At 43.0% G+C, this 20,496-nt stretch overlaps 1 protein-coding gene across 7 annotated transcripts; it reads left to right on the top strand.

Annotated features, from left to right (window-relative positions):
• The first annotated feature begins 1,252 nt into the window (after positions 1-1,252).
• On the top strand, positions 1,253-19,701 carry LOC139265103 (E3 ubiquitin-protein ligase MSL2-like). 7 transcript variants are annotated; one of them, XM_070882000.1, is made up of 4 exons: positions 1,472-1,491; positions 2,124-2,175; positions 16,225-16,315; positions 16,671-19,701. In XM_070882000.1, the coding sequence occupies exons 3-4, from the start codon at positions 16,258-16,260 to the stop codon at positions 17,723-17,725; spliced, it is 1,113 nt and encodes a 370-aa protein (XP_070738101.1). In that variant the 5' UTR covers positions 1,472-1,491; positions 2,124-2,175; positions 16,225-16,257; the 3' UTR covers positions 17,726-19,701. The 7 variants fall into 7 exon arrangements, with proteins under 7 accessions (XP_070738106.1, XP_070738099.1, XP_070738102.1 ...); XM_070882005.1 differs by lacking the exons at positions 2,124-2,175; positions 16,225-16,315 and adding an exon at positions 1,764-1,852 and having other exon boundaries at positions 1,253-1,491; positions 16,671-16,753; XM_070882001.1 differs by lacking the exons at positions 2,124-2,175; positions 16,225-16,315 and adding an exon at positions 1,764-1,852 and having other exon boundaries at positions 1,402-1,491.
• The last annotated feature ends 795 nt before the right edge of the window (positions 19,702-20,496 follow it).

Genomic DNA, 20,496 nt, shown 5'->3' with positions numbered 1-20,496 from the left:
AGCTCTACCCTTTGAACCATGAGACCCAAACCAGAAAACTGCTCATTACTTCCTTTACGACGTAGCAAAATGTTTACGCTAAGTCATCAACTTCCATCCATTGTCTTTCTGAAGCAAATTGTCTTAAAGATACATAAACAAAACTAAAGCTTTAACTTGAAAACCACAGATAATGGTTATCTCAGTTGGCTACCAAAATATTAGCATTTCTAAGCAACTACCACCAGTCTGGGAATGTCTCTAGTTCAAATACAACCATTTAAACACCGCTTTTCCCATCAGTTTTAATCGCATAACCATGTACATTTGCAGGCATCTCTGATTTCTAACTCGTAATTTTTCTATGATTCTATAAGGCTCGAAGCCCCACTACAGATACTTGAGCACATAATCTAGGTTGATCTTTGAGTGAAGTAGTGAGTGCTGCACTGCCATAGTGCCTGTCCTTCAGATGAGATATTAAACTAAAGCCCTGTCCGCTCTCTCCGGGATCCCACGACACTATTCGAAGAATAGGAGAGTTTTCCTGGTATCTTTGCTGATATTTATGTGCCAACCAACATTTTTTTTAAATAGATTATCTGGTCATTGAACTCATTGCTGTTTGTAAGACTTTACTGTGTGAAATTTGGCTGCTGTATTCCCCTACATTACTACAGTGACTACATTTTAAAAGTACTTTAATGACTGAAGCGCTTTGGGTATCTTGCGGTCATTAAAGCACTACATAAATGCAGGTTATTTCTTAAGACTGATCGACTACTTAACTTGGTTGGATTTATGCCTCGTCAATGAGTATGCTCATGTTCACAAAAGCAAAATACTGCGGATACTGGAAATCTGAAATAAAAACAGAAAATGCTGTAAATACTCAGCAGGTCAGGCAGCATCTGTGTGAGAGAAACAGTGTTAACGTTTCAGGTCGACGACCCTTTGTCAGTTCTGATGAAAGGTCGTCGACCTGAAACATTAACTCTGTTTCTCTCCACAGATGCTACCTGACCTGCCTGAGCATTTCCAGCATTTTCTGTTTTTAGTCCCACTGAGGCGCAGCGTTTGAACCGAGAATCTCCCGCCGAGGCGGTGAGTGACATTGCAACTGACCAATCGGCTTCCGCTGGCCGCCGGCTGCCCACGCTCTTGGACCGTGCCCACCCTGAATAATCCAATCAGAATAAAGGGGGCGGGGGGAGACGCGGGGGAAGCTTCTGGTGCGTGGGGAGAAAGGCGTGGCGAGCAGTTTGTGGGGGGTGGGGGGGTTCCGTTCTCCCCCCTCTACCCGAAAAATCATCGTCAATTTCGTTTCTCTCTCTCTCTCTCCCCAGAGGGCGGTTATGAATCCTGTCATCGCCACTGAGCTCTACCTCGCCGCCTGCCGCTGCGCGATGTTGCTGTCGTCGAGTTGCGGTGGCGCGGAGCTGGAGCCGGTGCGGGCCGACCTGTGCCAGCTGCTGCCCTACCTGCGCCAGTCGCTTTGCTGCGCCGTGTGTGGTAAGCGGGCCGCGGACGGGCAATACACTTTGATCTCGATTAGAGAGGGGGGCGAAACACGCAGACACCAGCTTACCTCCTCAACCGGCCAGGCTCCCTGGTTGGAATGAAGTCAGTGGTGCCTGTCTTCCAGTGCTTCTCAATTGGAAACTGCTCTATTCCCTACCGTGGCTATCTTGGAGAATGCGTGTTGGGAGGCCGGGTGAAACGGTAGCACCGTCGTGTTGGTACATTTACTCGTATAAGTCGGTGTAATTATTTTTGGTTTTCAGATGTGACATACCACGTTTCTTCTCCCCCGCCCCGCCAAAGTCTCTACCGACATCTTCAGCACAAGGCAGACATCGCAGCCCTGGAAATGGTGAACTTAAAACACATTTTGCATAACTACCTGAAGGGGGAAAAAATTGCAAGACTACGGGGAAAGGGCGGGGGAGTGGGACTAGCTGAGGTGTGCTTGCAGAGAGCTAGCACCGGCTCGACGGGCGACTGGCCGCCTGTGTAGTGACCATTCTATGATTCTACATAATCTGTTTTGGCACACTGTTGCTTTACTGAGGGAACATGCTGCATTGTCTGAAATATGACCTTTCCGATGAGATGTTAATCCAAGGCTCCATTTGCCTGTACAGGTGCATGTAAAAGATAGCTTTGCATTCGATAAAAGATAAAGTAGCTATCCTGGTAAGTATTCAACCGGCAACCACTGCCAACAAAACCAATTTGATTGGGCAGTCAGCTCATTAAATGTTTGTGCGATGTCGATGTGCATGGAATCATAGAAATTTACAGCAGAGAAGGAGGCCGTTTCGGCCCATAAAGAGCTATCCAGCCTTATCCCACTTTCTAGCTCTTAACCTGCAAGGCTACAGACCAACTTCAAGTGCATATCCAGGTACTTTTTAAATGTGATGAGGGTTTCTGGCTGTACCACCTTTTCAGGTAGTGAGTCCCAGACCCCACCACCCTCTGGGTGAAATAATTTCTCCTCAAATCCCCTCTAAACCTCCTACTTTAAATCTATGCCCCCTGGTTGTTGACCTGCAGTGCCCTTTTTCATAATATTTTGTTGTCTCTTACACTGGCCATGAAAATGATTACTTAGTTGTTATCTCCAAATGCAATTTTGTTTTTAACCTGTTTCAAGAATATAAAACTCCATCACTACCAAAACTTTACTGCAAATAATCTCAGCACAGCAGGTTATTTAGTTGCATGCAGATTTAGAGTCGTAACAGTGAAACAGAAACTGATTTACTGATGCTGGAACATCTAGTTCTGGCTAGATGTTATACATGCCTGACAATTTGTTTGAAATCTATGTTGGGTTAGTTTGGGGAAGGGGAAAGGATTCAGATTTCACAGATGAACAAGCCAATTCATTGTTAAGCACCTATGTTTGCTCTGTCAAAACCTTTGAAAAGTAGCATGAAAACATCACCAAAAAATTCTGGTCTCCATCCTGAGTTTAATAAACTCTCTGGACTGAATGCAAATATTGACTAAGCGCTGGTCCCAAGCTAGGTTTCACTATAATAAAAACAGAAAATGCTGGAAATACTCAGCTGTAATGTTCCTGTCCAGTTGTGCAGCGGTCTGGAGCTCCCGCGTAGGTCGCTTGCTGGCTTTTCAATTGGAATAACATTGCATACGTGGAAATTTAAATGGGCCACGCAGACATTTAAAGCGGTCGCATATCCAAACAAAATTATACAGGTAATATTGCTCAGCAGGTCAGTCAGCATCTGGAGCGAGAAACAGGCCTGTAATTTGAAGTCAGCGGCGAAGCGAAAGTGCTTGTCGATGGCCCCCAAAAGAAAGCTGCCCACTGTCTCGACATAGAAACATAGAAAATAGGTGCAGGAGTAGGCCATTCGGCCCTTCGAGCCTGCACCGCCATTCAATGAGTTCATGGCTGAACATGCAACTTCAGTACCCCATTCCTGCTTTCTCGCCATACATCTTGATCCCCTAGTAGTAAGGACTACATCTAACTCCTTTTTGAATATATTACAATTCATTGTAGCGCAATGTGGGGATTCCCAGCGAAAAGCTGCAGTGAAGCAGCCAATCATTGCAGAATTCACGCAGCAAACCAGGAAAAAGCTGCTTTTATGCCCATTTTTAAAATGTTACACAGCGAAATAAAGATTGGGACTTTAACATGGGGATGGTAGAAGCTGAAATATCATGAACAACATTTTTCAAAATGTTTTAAAAGTTTTTTCAAATTGTAATTTTTTATCATAATGGAGTAATTTAACTCCACAAATATAAAAAATAGTTTTTCAGGGCCATAACATTTGCTTAGCAGTCAATATGCTGTTAAAAACCCCAGTTACACTTATTCCAACAAGGCTTAACATTTAATGGGGCATTCTGGGGAGATCCCAGCAGATTGGAAAACTGAAAATGTAACACCCCTATTCAAAAAAGGAGGCAGACAAAAAGCAGGAAACTATAGACCAGTTAGCCTAACATCTGTGGTTGGAAAAATGTTGGAGTCCATTATTAAAGAAGCAGTAACAGGATATTTGGAAAAGCAAAATTTGGTCAGGCAAAGTCAGCATGGATTTATGAAGGGGTATTCATGTTTGACAAATTTTCTGGAATTCTTTGAGGATGTAACGAACAGGGTGGATAAATGGGAACCAGTGGATGTGGTGTATTTGGATTTCCAGAAGGCATTTGACGAGGTGCCACAAGATAAAAATTCATGGGGTTGGGGTTAATATATTAGCATGGATAAAAGATTGGCTGACAAACAGAAAACACAGTCGGGATAAATGGTTCATTCTCAGGTTGGCAATCAGTAACGAGATGGGGTGCCGCAGAGATCAGTGCTGGGACCCCAACTATTTACAATCTATATTAACGACTTGGAAGAGGGGACTAAGTGTAACGTAGCCAAGTTTGCCCTTCCTCCCATCTTTGTATCGACAGCAATGTGTGAGGAGGATATAGAGGCTACAGGAGGACATAGACAGGCTAAGTGAGTGGGCAAGGATTTGGAAGATGGAGTATAATGTTGGAAAATGTGGCAGAAAAAAATCAAAGAGCAAGTTATTATTTAAATAGAGAAAGATTGCCAAATGCCGCAGTACAGCGGGTCCTGGGGGTACTTGTGCATGAAACACAGGGGGATAGTATGCAGGTACAGCAAATGATCAGGAAGGCCAGTGGAATCTTGGCCTTTATTGCAAAGGGGATGGAATCTAAAAGCAGGGAAGTCTTGTTACAGTTATACAGAGTATTGGTGAGGCCACACCTGGAATATTGCGTGCAGATTTGGTTTCCATATTTACGAAAGGAGATACTTGCTGTGGAGGCAGTTTAGAGAAGGTTCATTAGGTTGATTCCGGGGATGACGGGGTTGACTTATGAGGAAAGGTTGAGTAGGTTGGGCTTCTACTCATTGGAATTCAGAAGAATGAGAGGTGATCATATAGAAACGTATAAGATTATGAGGGGGCTTGACAAGGTTGATGCAGAGAGGATGTTTCCACTGATAGGGGAGGCTAGAACTAGAGGGCATGATCTTAGAATAAGGGGCCGCCAATTTAGAACTGAGATGAGGAGAAATTTCTTCTCAGAGGGTTGTGAACCTATGGAATTCGCTGCCTCAGAGAGCTGTGGAAGCTGGGACATTAAATAAATTTAAGACAGAAATAGACAGTTTCTTAAACGATAAGGGGTTATGGGGAGCGGGCCGTGAAGTGGAGCTTAGTCCATGATCAGATCAGCCACGATCTTATTGAATGGTGGAGCAGGCTTGAGGCTTATTGCCTACTCCTACTCTTGCTCCTATTTTTTATGTTCTTATGTTTACCAGTGATATTAGCGTGGAAAAGCCCAAGTTTTCATTAGTTTCACTGATTCCATTGATTGCCGCTATGTGGGGCGGAGGGGCCAGAGCTGTGGCTGACCGCAACTTCAGGATTTCTGCTTTCAAATGCTAAATCCTGAAGTTGCCGTCCGTTTCAAAATCTGGGCCCGAGTTGATGTTTCAGGTTGATGACCTTTTGTCATGGATTACACTGTGATGACTTTGGAAATCAATTTCCGAACAGTTGTTTTGGGGTGCAAAATAAAATGCAGAACATCAAATGCATCACTAATTAATGAAAAACATATCCATACTTTTATTGTCCTTGAAACTGCTGAGGGCTTATCCACTAAATGCTCTCTGGTGGACTTTTATGGTAGTTTTTGATTAATTTGTATTGGAGTATTCAGTAAAATTGATAATTAATACAAGGTGTCGGCCTTGGCTCAGTGGTAGCACTCACCGCCGAGTATGAAGGTTGTGGGTTTAAGTCCCACTCTAGAGACACAATCCAGGCTGACGCTCCAGTGCAGTACTGGGGGAGGTGCTATCTTTTGGATGTAACGTTAAATTGAGACCCTGTCTGCCCTCTCAGGCAGATATAAAAGATCTATGGATTCAGAGGAGTACTGGTGCCCTGGCCAATATTTTTTCTTCTTGGGCAGTCCCTTGGAGTCGAGGATGACTTGCTACCACACTAAAAATGAGTTCTCGGGTGACTGAAGAGTCCAATACGGGACCTACAGTCTCTGTCACAGGTGGGGCAGACAGTGGTTGGAGGACCAGGTGGATGGGGTGCCTGGGTTGCCGCGCGCTCCTTCCGCTGTCTACGCTTGGCTTCAGCTTGCTCTCAGCAAAGAGACTCGAGGTGTTCAGCTCCTTCCCGGATGCTTTTCCTCCACTTTGGGCAGTCTCGGGCCAGGCATTCCCAGGTGTCGATGGGGATGTTGCATTTTTCAAGGAGGCTTTGAGGGTGTCCTAGAAGTGTTTCCTCTGCCCACCGGGGGCTCGCTTGCCGTGTCGGAGCTCTGAGTAGAGCGTTTGTTTTGGGGGTCTCGTATCGGGCATGTGAACAAGGTAGCCCGTCCAGCGGAGCTGATTGAGCATGGGTAATGCTTCGATGCTGGGGATGTTGGCCTGAGCGAGAACACTGACGTAGGTGCACCTATCCTGCCAATGGATTTGCAGGATCTTGCAGAAGCAACGTTGGTGGTACTTCTGCAGTGTTTTGAGGTGCCTGCTGCACATAGTCCATGTCTCTGACCCATATAGGAGGGTGGGTATCACTACTGCTCTGTAGACCATGAGATTGGTGCCGGGTTTCAGGTCCTGGTCTTCAAACACTCTCTTCCTCAGGCGACTGAAGGCTGCACTGGCACACTGAAGGCGGTGTTGGACCTCGTCGTCGATGTCTGCCTTTGTTGACAGTAGGCTCCCGAGGTATGGAAAATGGTCCAGGTTGTCCAAGGCCTCATCGTGGATTTTGATAATCGGGGGGGGCAGTACTGTATGGTGGGGGCAGGTTGGTAGAGGTCCTTTGTCTTATGGATGTTTAGTGTAAGGCCCATGCTCTTGTACGCCTTGGTTAAGGGGTTGACGATGGCTTGGAGTTAGGCCCCCGAGTGTGCGCAGACGCAAGCGTCGTCTAGGTACTGTAATTCGATGACTGAGGTTGGGACGACCCTGCATCTGGCCTGGAGGCGGCGGAGGTTGAACAGATTCCCATTTGTCCTGTAATTTAGCTCCACTCCAGTGGGGAGCTTGCTGAAGGTGAGATGGAGCATTGCAGCAAGGAAGATCATGAAGAGCGTTGGTGCGATGACACAGCTTTACTTGACCCCGGTCTGAACATGGAATGGGTCTGTGATGGATCCGTTGGTCAGGATCATGGTGGAGGATGGTGCCAAACTTTTGAGGGCAGCCAAATCTGAGGAGGACGTTTCATAATCCCTTACGGTTGACAATGTCGAAGGCTTTTGTGAGGTCAAAGAAGGCCATGCACAAGGGTTGGTGCTGTTCCCTGCATTTCTCTTGTATCTGCCACACGGTGAAGATCATGAACATTGTGCCCCTTAGTGAGGAAACCCCATTGTGACTCTGGGAGGAGTTCTTCAGCCACAGGAAGAAAATGATTCAAGAGATTTCTTGCGATGACTTTCCCGGTGATCGACCGCAGGGAGATCCCTCTGTAGTTATCACAGTTGGACTTGTCGCCTTTCTTGACGATGGTCATGATTACAGTGTCTCTTGAGATCTCTTGGCATGATCTCCTTCCAGATATGAGATGATGTCATGATTCTGAGGTAGTAGTGCTTCTCCGCCATGTTTCAGTGCTTCAGCGGGGATTCCATCTGCTGATGCCTTGTTCTTCAGTTGTCGGATGGTCTTTTCGACCTCATGCTGGGTTGGGCTGAGATGGTGGCGGGTGGCATGCTGTGAGATGGAGTCGAGGACAGTCACGTCAAAGACAGAGTCTCGCTACCAATCTGATGACTCCCAGAGACGCAGAGTGTCCACAGTGCCTGGTCTGCCCTCAAGGCCTCCATAATTAGCACCTGCAAAGAGACGCTCGGTCATTCGACCAATATTTAACCCTCAACCAACATCACTATCTTCATTTTATGGTTCACAACAACACGCTTCATGTAAGCACAAGACACTTGAGTATATGGAACAGACTTTATTCATATACAGCATAGGTGATCAATCTATACCGTACAAGAGAGTGGCTTCTCTATCTTTCGAACTCTTCAACTAACTCTTGAAAACCATGCTCCTTTGTACACATTGGCTTGCCTACTTCAAAGGTACATGTCACAGATAACACCTCATGAATTATCTGTTCTATGACCAATTATAGTTATACAGGTCAGTTCAATTATTAACCCTTAACCTTCCAACATACCTTGTCATTTACCTCAATGCTGTTTCTGGGACCTTGCTGTACACATATTGGCTGCTATATTTCCCTCCGTTACAACAGCGACTACATTGGCTTTAAAGCGCTTTGAAACACCCAGAGGCCATGAAAAGTGCTACATGAATGCAAATTATTTCTATAGTTTTAAAGGCTCTCTTCACATCTTATTCTTTGAATGGTAGTAGGGAATAGGTTGGAGACAATAGTATGGAGACCAGGGTCAAAGTCAGAGGTCCCAAGAAGGGACAAAGCCAACGGCTGCCCATGTCCTAACTCGCACCAAGTCCCGCTCACCCATCACCCCTGTGCTCGCTGACCTGCATTGGCTGCCGGTTAAGCAACGCCTCGATTTCAAGATTATCATCCTTGTTTTCAAATCCCTTCATGGCCTCGCCCTTCCCTATCTCTGTAATCTCCTCCAGCCCCACAACTACCCGAGATATCTGCACTCCTCTAATTCTGCCCTCTTGAACATCCCTGATTATAATCACTCAACCATTGGTGGCCGTGCCTTCTATTGCCTAGGCCCTAAGCTCTGGAATTCCCTGCCTAAACCTCTCCGCCTTGCTTTCCTCCTTTAAAACACTCCTTAAAAACCTACCCCTTTGACCACCTGCCCTATTCTCTCCTTATGGAGCTTGGTGTCAATTTTTTTATAATACTCCTGTGAAGTGCCTTGCGATGTTTTACTACGTTAAAGGCGCTATATAAATGCAAGTTGTTATTCTTTGAATGTGCCTAGCCATCTGCAGATGTCGCCTTTTCAATCTGAGGCCAGTGGATAGCAAGTGGTAGCTGGTGATTTTGCCATGTGGTGCATTACAATTGAGTCCAATCCTCTGGTCTACATATGTAGTTTCTAGCTTGGAACACTGGACAGTGAGAGCAAGCAGCTGATGTTTTTCCCTACGTAGCAGTGAGGTTATATTGATGTCATGATTATAGCCCCCATAGCTATTCTGACTTGTGTTACATAATATTTTCCCCAACCTATCTATTTCTGGCCCAGCTAACTTTATATGCCAGGACATCTTTGATCTCTCTACTGACTTTTCCAGTCAAAGTATAGTTCAGAATAAGGCCCTTGTATTCAAAAGGGACGAGGAAGAACATCTGACCAAGATGCCCCCTCACATAATGCAAAGTGTTAATTTTCTTGTTGAGGTTGAACAGTGGTCTCAGGGTTACATTTTGGAAAAAGGAATACTCCCCTACTTCTCATTGTACTAAACTGAATATATAAATTAAATTTTTGTTTGGTGCTGGCATGGGAGACAGGGCTACAATAATGTATAGGCTAGAAAATTAAGTGTAAGAGAAAAAAGGGAATAAATCATGAGCTTAATTGAAATGGTTATCTTTTTCTGGTTACCAGAACTAACCACCACTAGCCAAGCTATTTCAATGTAGCTGTGGCATTGGTATTGACTCAACAGTGTAGAAAATTGTCCAGGTATGTCCTATGTGTAAGAAGCAGAATAAATTAAATCTGGCCAATTACCACCCTGTGTCAGTCTTTCCACAATTGTCAGCAGGGTGTCATGGTACATCAGTCATTGAAGGTAGGCATGCTGGTACAGCAGGTGGTAAAGAAAGCAAATGACATGTTGGCCTTCATAGTGAGGGGATTTGAGTATAGGAGCAGGGAGGCCTTACTGCAGCTGTACAGGGCCTTGGTGAGACCACACCTTGAGTATTGTGTGTAGTTTTGGTCTCCTAATCTGAGGAAGGACATTCTTGCTATTGAGGGAGTGCAGCGAAGGTTCACCAGACTGATTCCTGGAATGGCAAGACTGACATATGAAGAAAGACTGGATCGACTAGGCTTATATTCACTGGAGTTTAGAAGAATGAGAGGGAATCTCATAGAAACATATAAAATTCTGATGGGATTGGACAGGTTAGATGCAGGAAGAATGTTCTCGATGTTGGGGAAGTCCAGAACCAGGGGTCACAGCCTAAGGATAAGGGGTAAAACACTTAGGACCGAGATGAGGAGAAACTTCTTCACTCAGAATTGTGAACCTGTGGAATTCTCTACCACAGAAAGTTGTTGAGGCCAGTTCGTAAGATATATTCAAAAGGGATTTAGATGTGGCCCTTACGGCTAAAGGGGTCAGGGGGTATGGAGAGAAAGCAGGAATGAAGTTGCATGGTCAGCCATGATCATATTGAATGGTGGTGCAGGCTCAAAGGGCCAAATGGCCCATTCCTGTACCTACTTTCTATGTTTCAGGTTGCACCTACTCGCCCATGCGCCATTCAGATTCTGCCAGAACTGCTTAGCTCCAGACACGGATGCAAGAGGCAAGGAAGAAGTAACTGCACTCAACATCGAGACATTTGACTGAGTATGGCACTAAAGAGCAATAGCAAAACTGAGGTCAAGGGGAAACCATGTGATGGCTGCAATCATAACTGACACACAATATGGTTGTGGTTCTTGGAGGCCAATCTATTGCAACCCCAGGATATCACTGTTAGAGCTCCTGAGGGCATTGTCCTTCCCTATTTATCTGCAGCTGCTTCATCAATAATCTTTCCTTCATCATGAGGTCAAGAGTGGGGCTCTGCTGATTTTCACAACTCCTCTGACAATGAAGTCTACAGCAGGATCTGGACAACATCCAGGCCGGAATTTTCTAGGGTCCGTGTGGGTGTGGAGGCAGGTTGGTGGGAAATTTGAAATAAGTTGGAGCGGGTCAGGAATCCGCCGTCATCCTGCCCCCACACGCCTTTCCCTCGGGCGTGTTTGCCAGTGCAGCAGTGACTCGAACGGCAGAGGCGGGCGACCTAATTCAAATCATTATCACCTTGTCAGACCCTTAAGTGCTTTTTTCAGCCTACCTTTCAAATTTCCCTGATTGCCCACGGAATTCACACAGCTTGTGAACCACATCTGTCAGCCTGAGGCGGGAGTTGAGTGACCATTGCTCCAGCTGATTAGATGACAGCATGAAATGTACTGTAGAAGCTCATACAGTTGATCACTTTCCTCAAGCAAAAACTTGCTGACTGTATTCCCAGCACAAATTGAGCTTTCTACAGGCTACAAATGTTTGCAGCAAAGTTGCCATCCATGTCTGATGACGCAGCACCCTCAGAGCCTGGAGGCTCCTCTGAGGAGTCGCCTTCCTCCTGGACAGTGGTGGGGACTCCTAATGGACCTGTGGGAGAGTAAAGAGATGAGTTAGATAAGCCATATGAAGAATGAGTACAGATACCATTATGCACATGATGACCATTCAGAGGCTGATTACTACATCAGTTCCCATATGAGTGACTGATGTATGCCATGTAGCTGTATGAGATGTAATTCTGTCACCAGGTTACTGAAATGTCCCCCTCCGTCTCCCACCTCCAGCTGCTCAGCCACTCCTGATACTCTGCTGTTGTGAGGGTGGCAAATGATGGAGGACCACCTCCAGTCCTCTCCCTCTTATTGTGAGCTCTCTCTTCCTGCAAGGAGGGAAAGAAGAAAAGGTTGAGTGAGAGTGATGGAATGAGTGTAAGGAATGGATATGTTATATCTTTAGAGGGGGACTATAATGGAGTGAGGTGGCAATGCCAAGTGACCTCCCTGTGTGTTAGTTGCTATGATTGCATTAGGGTGAGTGTGAGGTGTGGTTAGTAAGATGGGGATGTGATAATGTAGATAGAGAGGGATGGGTGGACATGCAAGGTATATAGGTGTGATTAAAGATGTGCAGGAGTAGGGTTTGAAAGACAAGAATGATGGGGGTGTGAACAGGCACAGTAGGATGAAGTTGAGTGTGGCTCTACTCATTTCCTGATCTAATGGGATCATTGAAATGTTTCCGGCACTGCACCCAGGTTCTCCTGAACATATGCCTGCTGTTCACCTCTTTGCAATTTGGAGCCAGGCTCTTTTTATCTCCAGGGGAAGTCTCTTCAGCCCATTAGAAAGGAAGAGGACCTCACTGTGTGCTCTGACTCCCTTCACAAGCATATAGCGGGAGTCATCGGAGAACCTGGGTGCAGCCCTCTGCCTCTGTGAAGTCATGTTTCCAAGTGTTTGGAGCAACCATGGCCTCCAGTGCAGTGACTGTACACTCCTAGATGAACCTTCAAATGCATTGTGGCCATGGCTCCTTTAAATATCCTGGCTGAAAACACACCGTTGATGTCATCGGATCGCACCATTGAATAGGGCCGGGTAATGCGCAGGGCGGGCTTAATAGACCCCATTAGCGCAAAGTTGATTTCTGTAGCGGGATGGAAGCAAGAACGGGGTCGCGACCCGCCATGCCGACCGGCCGCACCCGACTCGCCCAGGTAAAGAAAATTCCAGCCCCACACCTGGGCTCGTAAGTGGTAGGTAATGTCCATGTCCTATATGTGCCAAGAAAAGGCCCAATCACTTTCCCTAATCTTCAATAGCATCATCGTCGCAGAGTCCCTCACTATCAACCTCCTAGTAACCAGAAGCATACTGGATCACCAACATTAATACCCATGGCTATACAAGAGGACAGAGGCTGAGTACCTACAGGAAGAGGCTGGCCTCTGGACTCCTCCACCATCTACAAGACGCAAGTGTTTTGGAATACTCACTTGCCTTGATGGGTATAGTCGTAACAGCATTCCAGAAGCTCAACACCATCCACGACAAAACAGCCTGCTTGATTGGCACCTCTGCCACTGAACCCATCACTAAACTGTATGAAGTACTACTGTAGTATGTATTATCTACAGGATGCACTGCAGAAAACTTGACAGATTTACTTTGAAAGCACCTCCCAATCATGTGACCTCTACCACCAAGCAGGATGAGAGCAGCAACATCATGGAGACAACTTCACCTCCCAAGTTTCATACCATCATGATTTGAACATGTATTGCTGCTTCATTATTGGATCAAGATTCTGGGATTCCCCACCTAACATTGTGGGACACCATTGATGCAAGGATGGCAGTAGTTCAAGGAGAAGGACTGCTATCATCTTTTCAACAATAAATGTAGGCTTGCAAGTGTCACCCACATCCCAAGTATACATTTTTTTTAAATTTTAAAAACCAAGGTCACTCGTGGTTTGACACAATAACCCCAAAATAAAAATGCTATGTTTGGACAGATGGGTAAGGGTGAGATCAAGCCATTTAATTAAAATGCAAATATCTTGTGTATTTTATTTTTATGTACGTTTGGAAGCTCTTGAGTTGGAGATATTTAAATTTTGTTTCTTGACATTTTTTTAAAAAGTATATCTTGTACAAATTGGGTGGTCCACAGGGAGTCTCTGGACAATTGGCAACAAACCACCATAGAAAGCTTACTATTCAAGAACCTTGTGTTTGGTCCCGTTTACACTACTGTTTAGTGCAGCAGACGTGACTTATTTTTCTGTCCTCTACGGAGGGTTGCCAAACGTGTAACTAACTGCTGTAAATTTACACTAGTTGCTCATCCTCTGACTGGTTAATGAATCTGTCTGACACGTTATAACCTAAGCCACAGTCCAGTGAAGTGTTTATTCTACCACCTTCCATAATAAAGATAAGCATTTATATAAGCACGTCCTCAGGATGTCCCAACATGCTTTATAGGCAGTGAATTTCTTTTGAACTGTAGTCACTTATATGGATGCACCGACTAATTTGTGCAGAAGGCCTCTTGCACAGTGATAATAAATTGCCAGTTCATTTGTTTTGCTGGTGTATATTGAGAAATGTTGGCCAGGATACTGGGAAAACATCCTTGCTCTTTAAATCATGCTAAGGGATCTTTACATTCATGTAAGTAGACAGAATGGGGCCTCATCTCATTCAAAAGTTGAATTTGCAGATCGTGTGAGGGGACGTCATATAACCAGAGGCCAAAATGCACTGAGAATTTTCTGTTCAGTCCTTGGGTCCATTACGCACTGCCTAGATATTAGGCAAGTGAAGACATGGGGAAAGAAAGCTCCAACTTGAGTGGTCTGAAACCCAAGAAAAAGTAAACACACAACATAATCCAGATACTGTACTGATGCAGTTCCTTTTTTTAAAAAAAAGTAAAATAAAGTAACAATTGACCCCAAATAAATTACTTTCTATGTGAGTTTGTTCACAGATCTACTGTCCTGTGGGGTAATAAGTGTTTGTACTCTTGCTCAATTTTACATTGCCCTATGCTGTGTCAAAAGTTAAATAGCTTATTTACTTCAACTTCATATACTTGATATTTTGAAGATCTGTATCTGTCTTCCCCACCCCCCCCCCCCCCTCGCTCCTGCAAAAGTAAGTTTATTTATTTGAAATTTTCATAACTTACTACCCTGAGGGCGGGAGTCACCCTAGTCCTTCTCTGAATTCTTTCTAATGCATCCATAACCTGCTTCACAAGATAATTGTAGATGAGGAAGGCCATTTGACTCCTTTTAATTCAGCCATCCAGAAAGTTCCAAATGTTCCTCTCATTTCAGCATCCAATTGTTTTTTAAATGATTGCAAGGTTTTTGCCTCCACGACTCTTATCTGGAAGTTTATTCCACACTTCAATTGTTCCCTGTGCAAAGAGAAATTTCCTGATATTGATTCTAAAATTACCCTTTACTATTCTGAACCTGTGTCCCCTAGTTCTACATCTCCAGTTTAAATTAAAGTAATATTGCTGGATAACTTTTCTACCTGTATCGATAGCCAACGTCTATCTAGTCTTTCCTTGTAACTCAGACATTGGTGCTGGGCATCGTCTTGTTGACCTTTCTCTGCACTGCCTCTTGCATTTCAACCAGACCTGGAAGCAGCATTTAAGATGTGGTCTGACCAGAGCACAATGCAGTTTGATCTTTACCTCTTGAGTTATATGCTACTATAGTTCAGCATTCTATAAGCTTTGTTAATTGCATTTGTTGGACATGTTTAGCGATGAAACTACTAAGACTGCTGGGTCTCTTTCCACGTTGTCCATGGCTGTTTCAATACCATTCATGCCGTATGCATGTCATCTATTTTTCCTTCCTATATGTAGCATCATCATAGGCAGTCCCTCAAAATCGAGGAAGACTTGCTTCCACTCTAAAAGTGAGTTCTCAGGTGACTGTACAGTCCAATGCGGGAATTACAGTCTCTGTCACAGGTGGGACAAATAGTGAGTGGGGAGCCTAGTTTGTCACACGCTCCTTCCACTGTCTTGCACTTGATTTCTGTATGCTCTTGGCGACAAGACTCTAGGTGCTCAGCACCCTCCCGGATGCTCTTCCTCTACTTTGGGCGGTCTTGGGCCAGGGATTCCCAGGTGTCCGTGGGGATGTTGCACTTTATCAAGGAGGCTTTGAGGGTGTCCTTGAAACGTTTCCTCTGTCCGCCTGGGACTCGTTTGCCGTGTCGGAGCTCCGAGTAGAGCGTGTGCTTGGGGAATCTTGTGTCGGTCATGCAGACGATGTGGCCAACCCAACGGAGCACCTCACACTTGGTTGCATTAAATTTCATCGATCAGTATTATGCCCACTTAACATATTTCTTCCAACTCATTTTGTAATTTTTTAACTGTTGCATCTAATTTCACTGTCCCTCTAGCTGGTATCATCTGCTAGTTTGCCTACTTTGCAATGAGTTACTGAATCCAGGTTGTTAACAGAAACAGCACTGAGTTTTGAGTTACCTCTCTCAGTATTTCTCCCCTATCAGCCCACCTACCTGCCGTGATATAACTTCTCCAGCCAATATTAATTTCCTATCTGTCATGTATCTCACACTACTGTACATAACTGTATCTTACCATGCTATACATGACTGTAACTAGATATGACCTGTAACCACAAACATACCTTACCACCAGGGATGCACTTGCAGGAGACACTGCATACCTGTTCCACACAGGTATATAAAGGCAGGTCTCAGGCAAGTGTGGCATTCGAGAGCTGTGAAATAAAGGTGCAGTTCCTGAGTGACCTTGACTTCAGCATGTGCCTCGTGTGAGTCTGTACTGTAGGGACAGGACTTTACACTATCTTTCAGCCAGTTTCTTATCCATTCACAGGGTTTTTGCTAAATCCCTAAAGCTTTGAGTTTAATGGACATTCATGTGGAACTTCATCAAAAGTCTTTGGGAAGTTGCAGTTTACCACACGGTACGGCTTAATGCAGTTCACTTGGGTAACAATCGAGGAGTCTGGTCAGTCGAGATCTTCCTTTTCTGAATGTGTACTTGATTATTGTTGTATAGATGATCCTCAAGTTTATTCCTCGTAATCCCTTATTTTGTGATGGGTTAACTAAAACTGCATGCTATTTTTGCCTCACTGTTGATCTGTATATAATGTTCTGAATTGTACTACAGTCAGTTAAATTTCTGACTTGCCTTATTAATGACTGCCTCAGAGTAACCAATTTTGTGTAACACATAGCTTTTGTTTTGTCAGTCATGTTAAAATTGCTTTAAAATATATTTGTATCCATATTTGAAGACTTGTTTCTTTGATTTAGGTAACCTACTGAAAAATCCAGTTGGTCCAAAAAATTCAGTCTGCCAACATTTTGTATGTAAAAAGTGTACAGGGCGGAAAATGCAAATGAAGCCTTCCTGCAGCTGGTGCAAAGACCATGGAATGTTTGTGGAAAATGAGCAACTTCGTATTCTTCTAACATGTTATAAAAAACTTTGTGATTATATAGCTAGCTGTGCTATAATGGAAAATATGTCAGAAAACAGCACCTTACCAGTTAACCTGAATATTTTGTTAGAAGAGGGCATGATGTTGGCGCAGGATGGCATGGAGTCCAATATATTGTGTTGCACAAAAAAAGCTATGAAAATAATAAGTAAATTGACTCCACTCCAGGTGGTACAAGTACAGGTGGTGCAAAAATCTATTGTCTCAAATCAACCAACTGACATTGTTGATGCCAATATAAAAGACAGGAAGAAAGCTATTAGTATCGTTACAAGAAAGATTTGCAAACAAAGCATGTCACAGACAAATCATGATGGCTGTAATGTGGAAGATACTGAGGATCAAAGTACAATTCAAGTGTCCACTAAGCAGATTCCTACATCATACATACTGCCATCCGACAAAAGTTCACTTAACTTAAAGAAACCTACTGTTAATAGACACAGTGTCACTGAGAAGTTGAAGAATATGGTGAAAAGTTACAATGCTAAATACAGAACTGTAAAGAGGTTAGGCATTCAAGAATGTGCCAGTTCACTGAAATCTGTGTGCAGAAAGCCAAGAGGGAAACCTGGGTGTAAATGTGGCCGTGCAGCATGCGCTCCCAGTGTTCTCACATGCCGGGGGCAAAGGTGCCCTTGTTATGCAAATCGTAGGGCTTGTCTAGACTGTATCTGCTGTGGGTGTAACAATTCCTACTTGGAAAATGGTACAAAGAAATTGGAGTCCTTTGCTGTTCCAGAGATAGCTCATAAGCAAAGCAGGTTACTGAAGAGTGTTGGTAGTTCGAATCCAATAGCTCATGCAAAACAAATGCAATGTTTTAATGGAAATGGCACTAATGTAAAACAGTTGCACAAATGTTGAAAGATTTTAATTCGGTTTCAAGAAAGACAGCCAAAATTTTGAACATACCAAGACAGCAAACAAGTTTATATTGCAATTTCTGTTTTATTATTATTCTCATCTTGGCATGAAATAATTTCTACTACCCTTTTCTAGGAACTAGTAAATATTCCTATCCTACCTCCTGTTCCAGAACAGACTTGCTGATTGTTTAAAGTAAAGATGTACTGGATGGAAGTGGAAGTGCTTCCCTGACAAGTTAGAAGTATCATTGTCCACTTTTGCTCAACTTCTCAGAGAGGCTTCATCAAAATAGAGAAAATGAAGAACAGAGGTAAACAGGAAATATGGGGAAATCACATAGAAAGATGCAGTGACAGAGATAGAATAATGATACAGGAAGACACAATAAAAGTAACGTACAAATAAGACAAAAGAATTTTATTCTAAATTAAAATGAAACACCTTGCAAAATATGGCCATTCTGAGATGATATCATCCTATAATTTTGGAAGTATGAACTCACTTGTAAATATATTGAAGTTAACTAAGTTAGTGAAATACTTTTCTTTTTCAAGACAGAATTGGTCCTGGTACCAATGTTTCTACTTTAAGAATGCAAAAAACAAAAGTTAAAAAAATTATGAGAAGTTCATAGTTCTGTTTTTCACAAGTATTTGCTATAACCCTCCTGAAACTATATTGTGATGTGTTATTGGGTCATGTACACATGAGACAGGGAACACTCCCATCTTTGGAGTAGGCTGTACTCTTGTGAACATTGTGGTTTGCTCTTGCATCAAAGATGAATTCTCATCTTTAGGAATCCTTTTAAAATCAAGCAGTGAAAAATAAATTAACTTTAGAATCCCTTTTGATTTTTTTTTCAAAAGGTTATTGTTGATGGGTAACATTTTCTCTTTACCTGGAGTGCGCAGTTTTGAACAGCTATAGAAATTTCAGGTTTTAATGTATACCCAATTGTGTTTTTAAAAAAAAACCTTCTCAAAGAACATTGATATGTGAGAGGGGAGAGAGAGACAAGAGAAGTAAGGATTTACAAGGCTGTTCTACTATCATTTTGGTGTTACAATGCTAATTTTGTATACAGGCATCATTCTAACACTGGTGAATCCAAAGTGGTTTATTTAGACTATCTAATGAAACCCACTAAAGTAGGTAATCTAATGCGCGAATAGCTCTGATATAATAGGCAGAGCTGGTAAAGGACCCCATAATTTGTTGTCTACCATACCACATACAAAAACAAATCTGGATCACTTACAAGATGTTACAGTTTCTTTGTGCATGCAACAGTGCAAGTTTTCAGACATGTTTGTATACTTAAAGACACAATGCAAATGTATAAGATCTTGAGTTTGCAGTAAGGCCACTGCTATAGGCATTTATAATCTTTTCAGTTGTAAACATAAAGCAGAAAAGCTCTGGATTTAATTATTCAGATTCCCTGGACTCTCAATTAGTACATCTTCTAAGCTAGAACTATTTAAAAATATTTCAAACAGAAGTTTTGGAGTTGTATTTTGTAACTGATTTTTTTTTTACGGGGTGAATACTGATACTGACACTTTCTTTTTAAACTTCTGTTTATTTCTGCCTCAGTTTTTTTTGTTGGGGGGGAGGTGGGGTGATTTTCTTTTAATGGCAACACAAATGGAGTTATTCATATGAAGAAGTTGAACTGATAGAGGTGGCACCATTAATACAGTGAGCTCTTCAGCCACTGTCATTTAACATTTATATATCAGTTCATCACATTAGTTTTGATTATTCCTTCAAGCCAATTTCTTCTAATTTTTTTTTCAGTATTTCCAATTTTTAAAGCACATTGAAAGAAAGTCAGTGAGGAGTGAAGGGATGATGAAGCTGAATAATTCTTTGCAACTTTTGGATTTTTGAAAGGGTATTGATGAGATTTCTTCCATAGATTTATTTGATGAAATGTAAGCTGTTGAGTCTTGTTGGACACCAATAAAAACCTGTTTTAGTGCATTGAAGACCTTGGACTGCCTCTCTTTTTCACCCTCCCCTTTCCAAGAGTTACTATAAAACAACAAGCTTAAATATCGTGCTTGAACGAAAATTCAATTCGTACTGATTAGAGACTGTTTGCTACCCATCCTTATGTAATTGAGTTGACAATCAGGATTGTTTAACTGTAAGATATTGATATGTTTTAATAAGCTCAATGCAAGATGTTCTTCTGTTCTTGGAACATAAAGTCACCAAACTTCTAATTCTTTCTCTTCATGGGCCAATAACACGCTACATTTTGAACAATATTTCATTTGCAATGATTGTAATGCCTAAATGATGTGGGTGGGGGACCTCATGGTATTGCTAAATGTTCAGTAATTGATGGAATAGATTTTCATTTTCTTTTAAAGAAAAATTAGTTAAATTTTGAAAAAATATGGTGCATTCTTTGTACAAGCAACTTGGAGCATTTTTGTGTAATGTTGCTTTTCAGAATTCTCTCTTGGGGGGTAAAGGATGCTAATGCTACATGCCTATTTTTTTAAATTATGATTTATTTTTTAAATGAGCAGCTTTGGCAGCTGCTTGTGACCAAACATGTTTCTAGCTTCCCTAATGGCTCAGTTCTCGTTCCCTAATAATTCAGTTGGTAAAGGCAGCATGCTGACTGGAAAATCCCTGGACGGGTTCCTGGTTAGTGCTCCCTTTGCTGACCTCACCAAGATGATGGTTTGACTGCCACAATTGGTCTCTGCCCTTGGCTTGGAAGCGAGCTATGGAAGGTTGCAACAGAG

This window comes from Pristiophorus japonicus, chromosome 6 (assembly GCF_044704955.1).
Source record: "Pristiophorus japonicus isolate sPriJap1 chromosome 6, sPriJap1.hap1, whole genome shotgun sequence".
Classification (NCBI taxonomy): domain Eukaryota; kingdom Metazoa; phylum Chordata; class Chondrichthyes; family Pristiophoridae; genus Pristiophorus; species Pristiophorus japonicus.
This window is presented reverse-complemented; position numbering and strand designations above follow the sequence as displayed.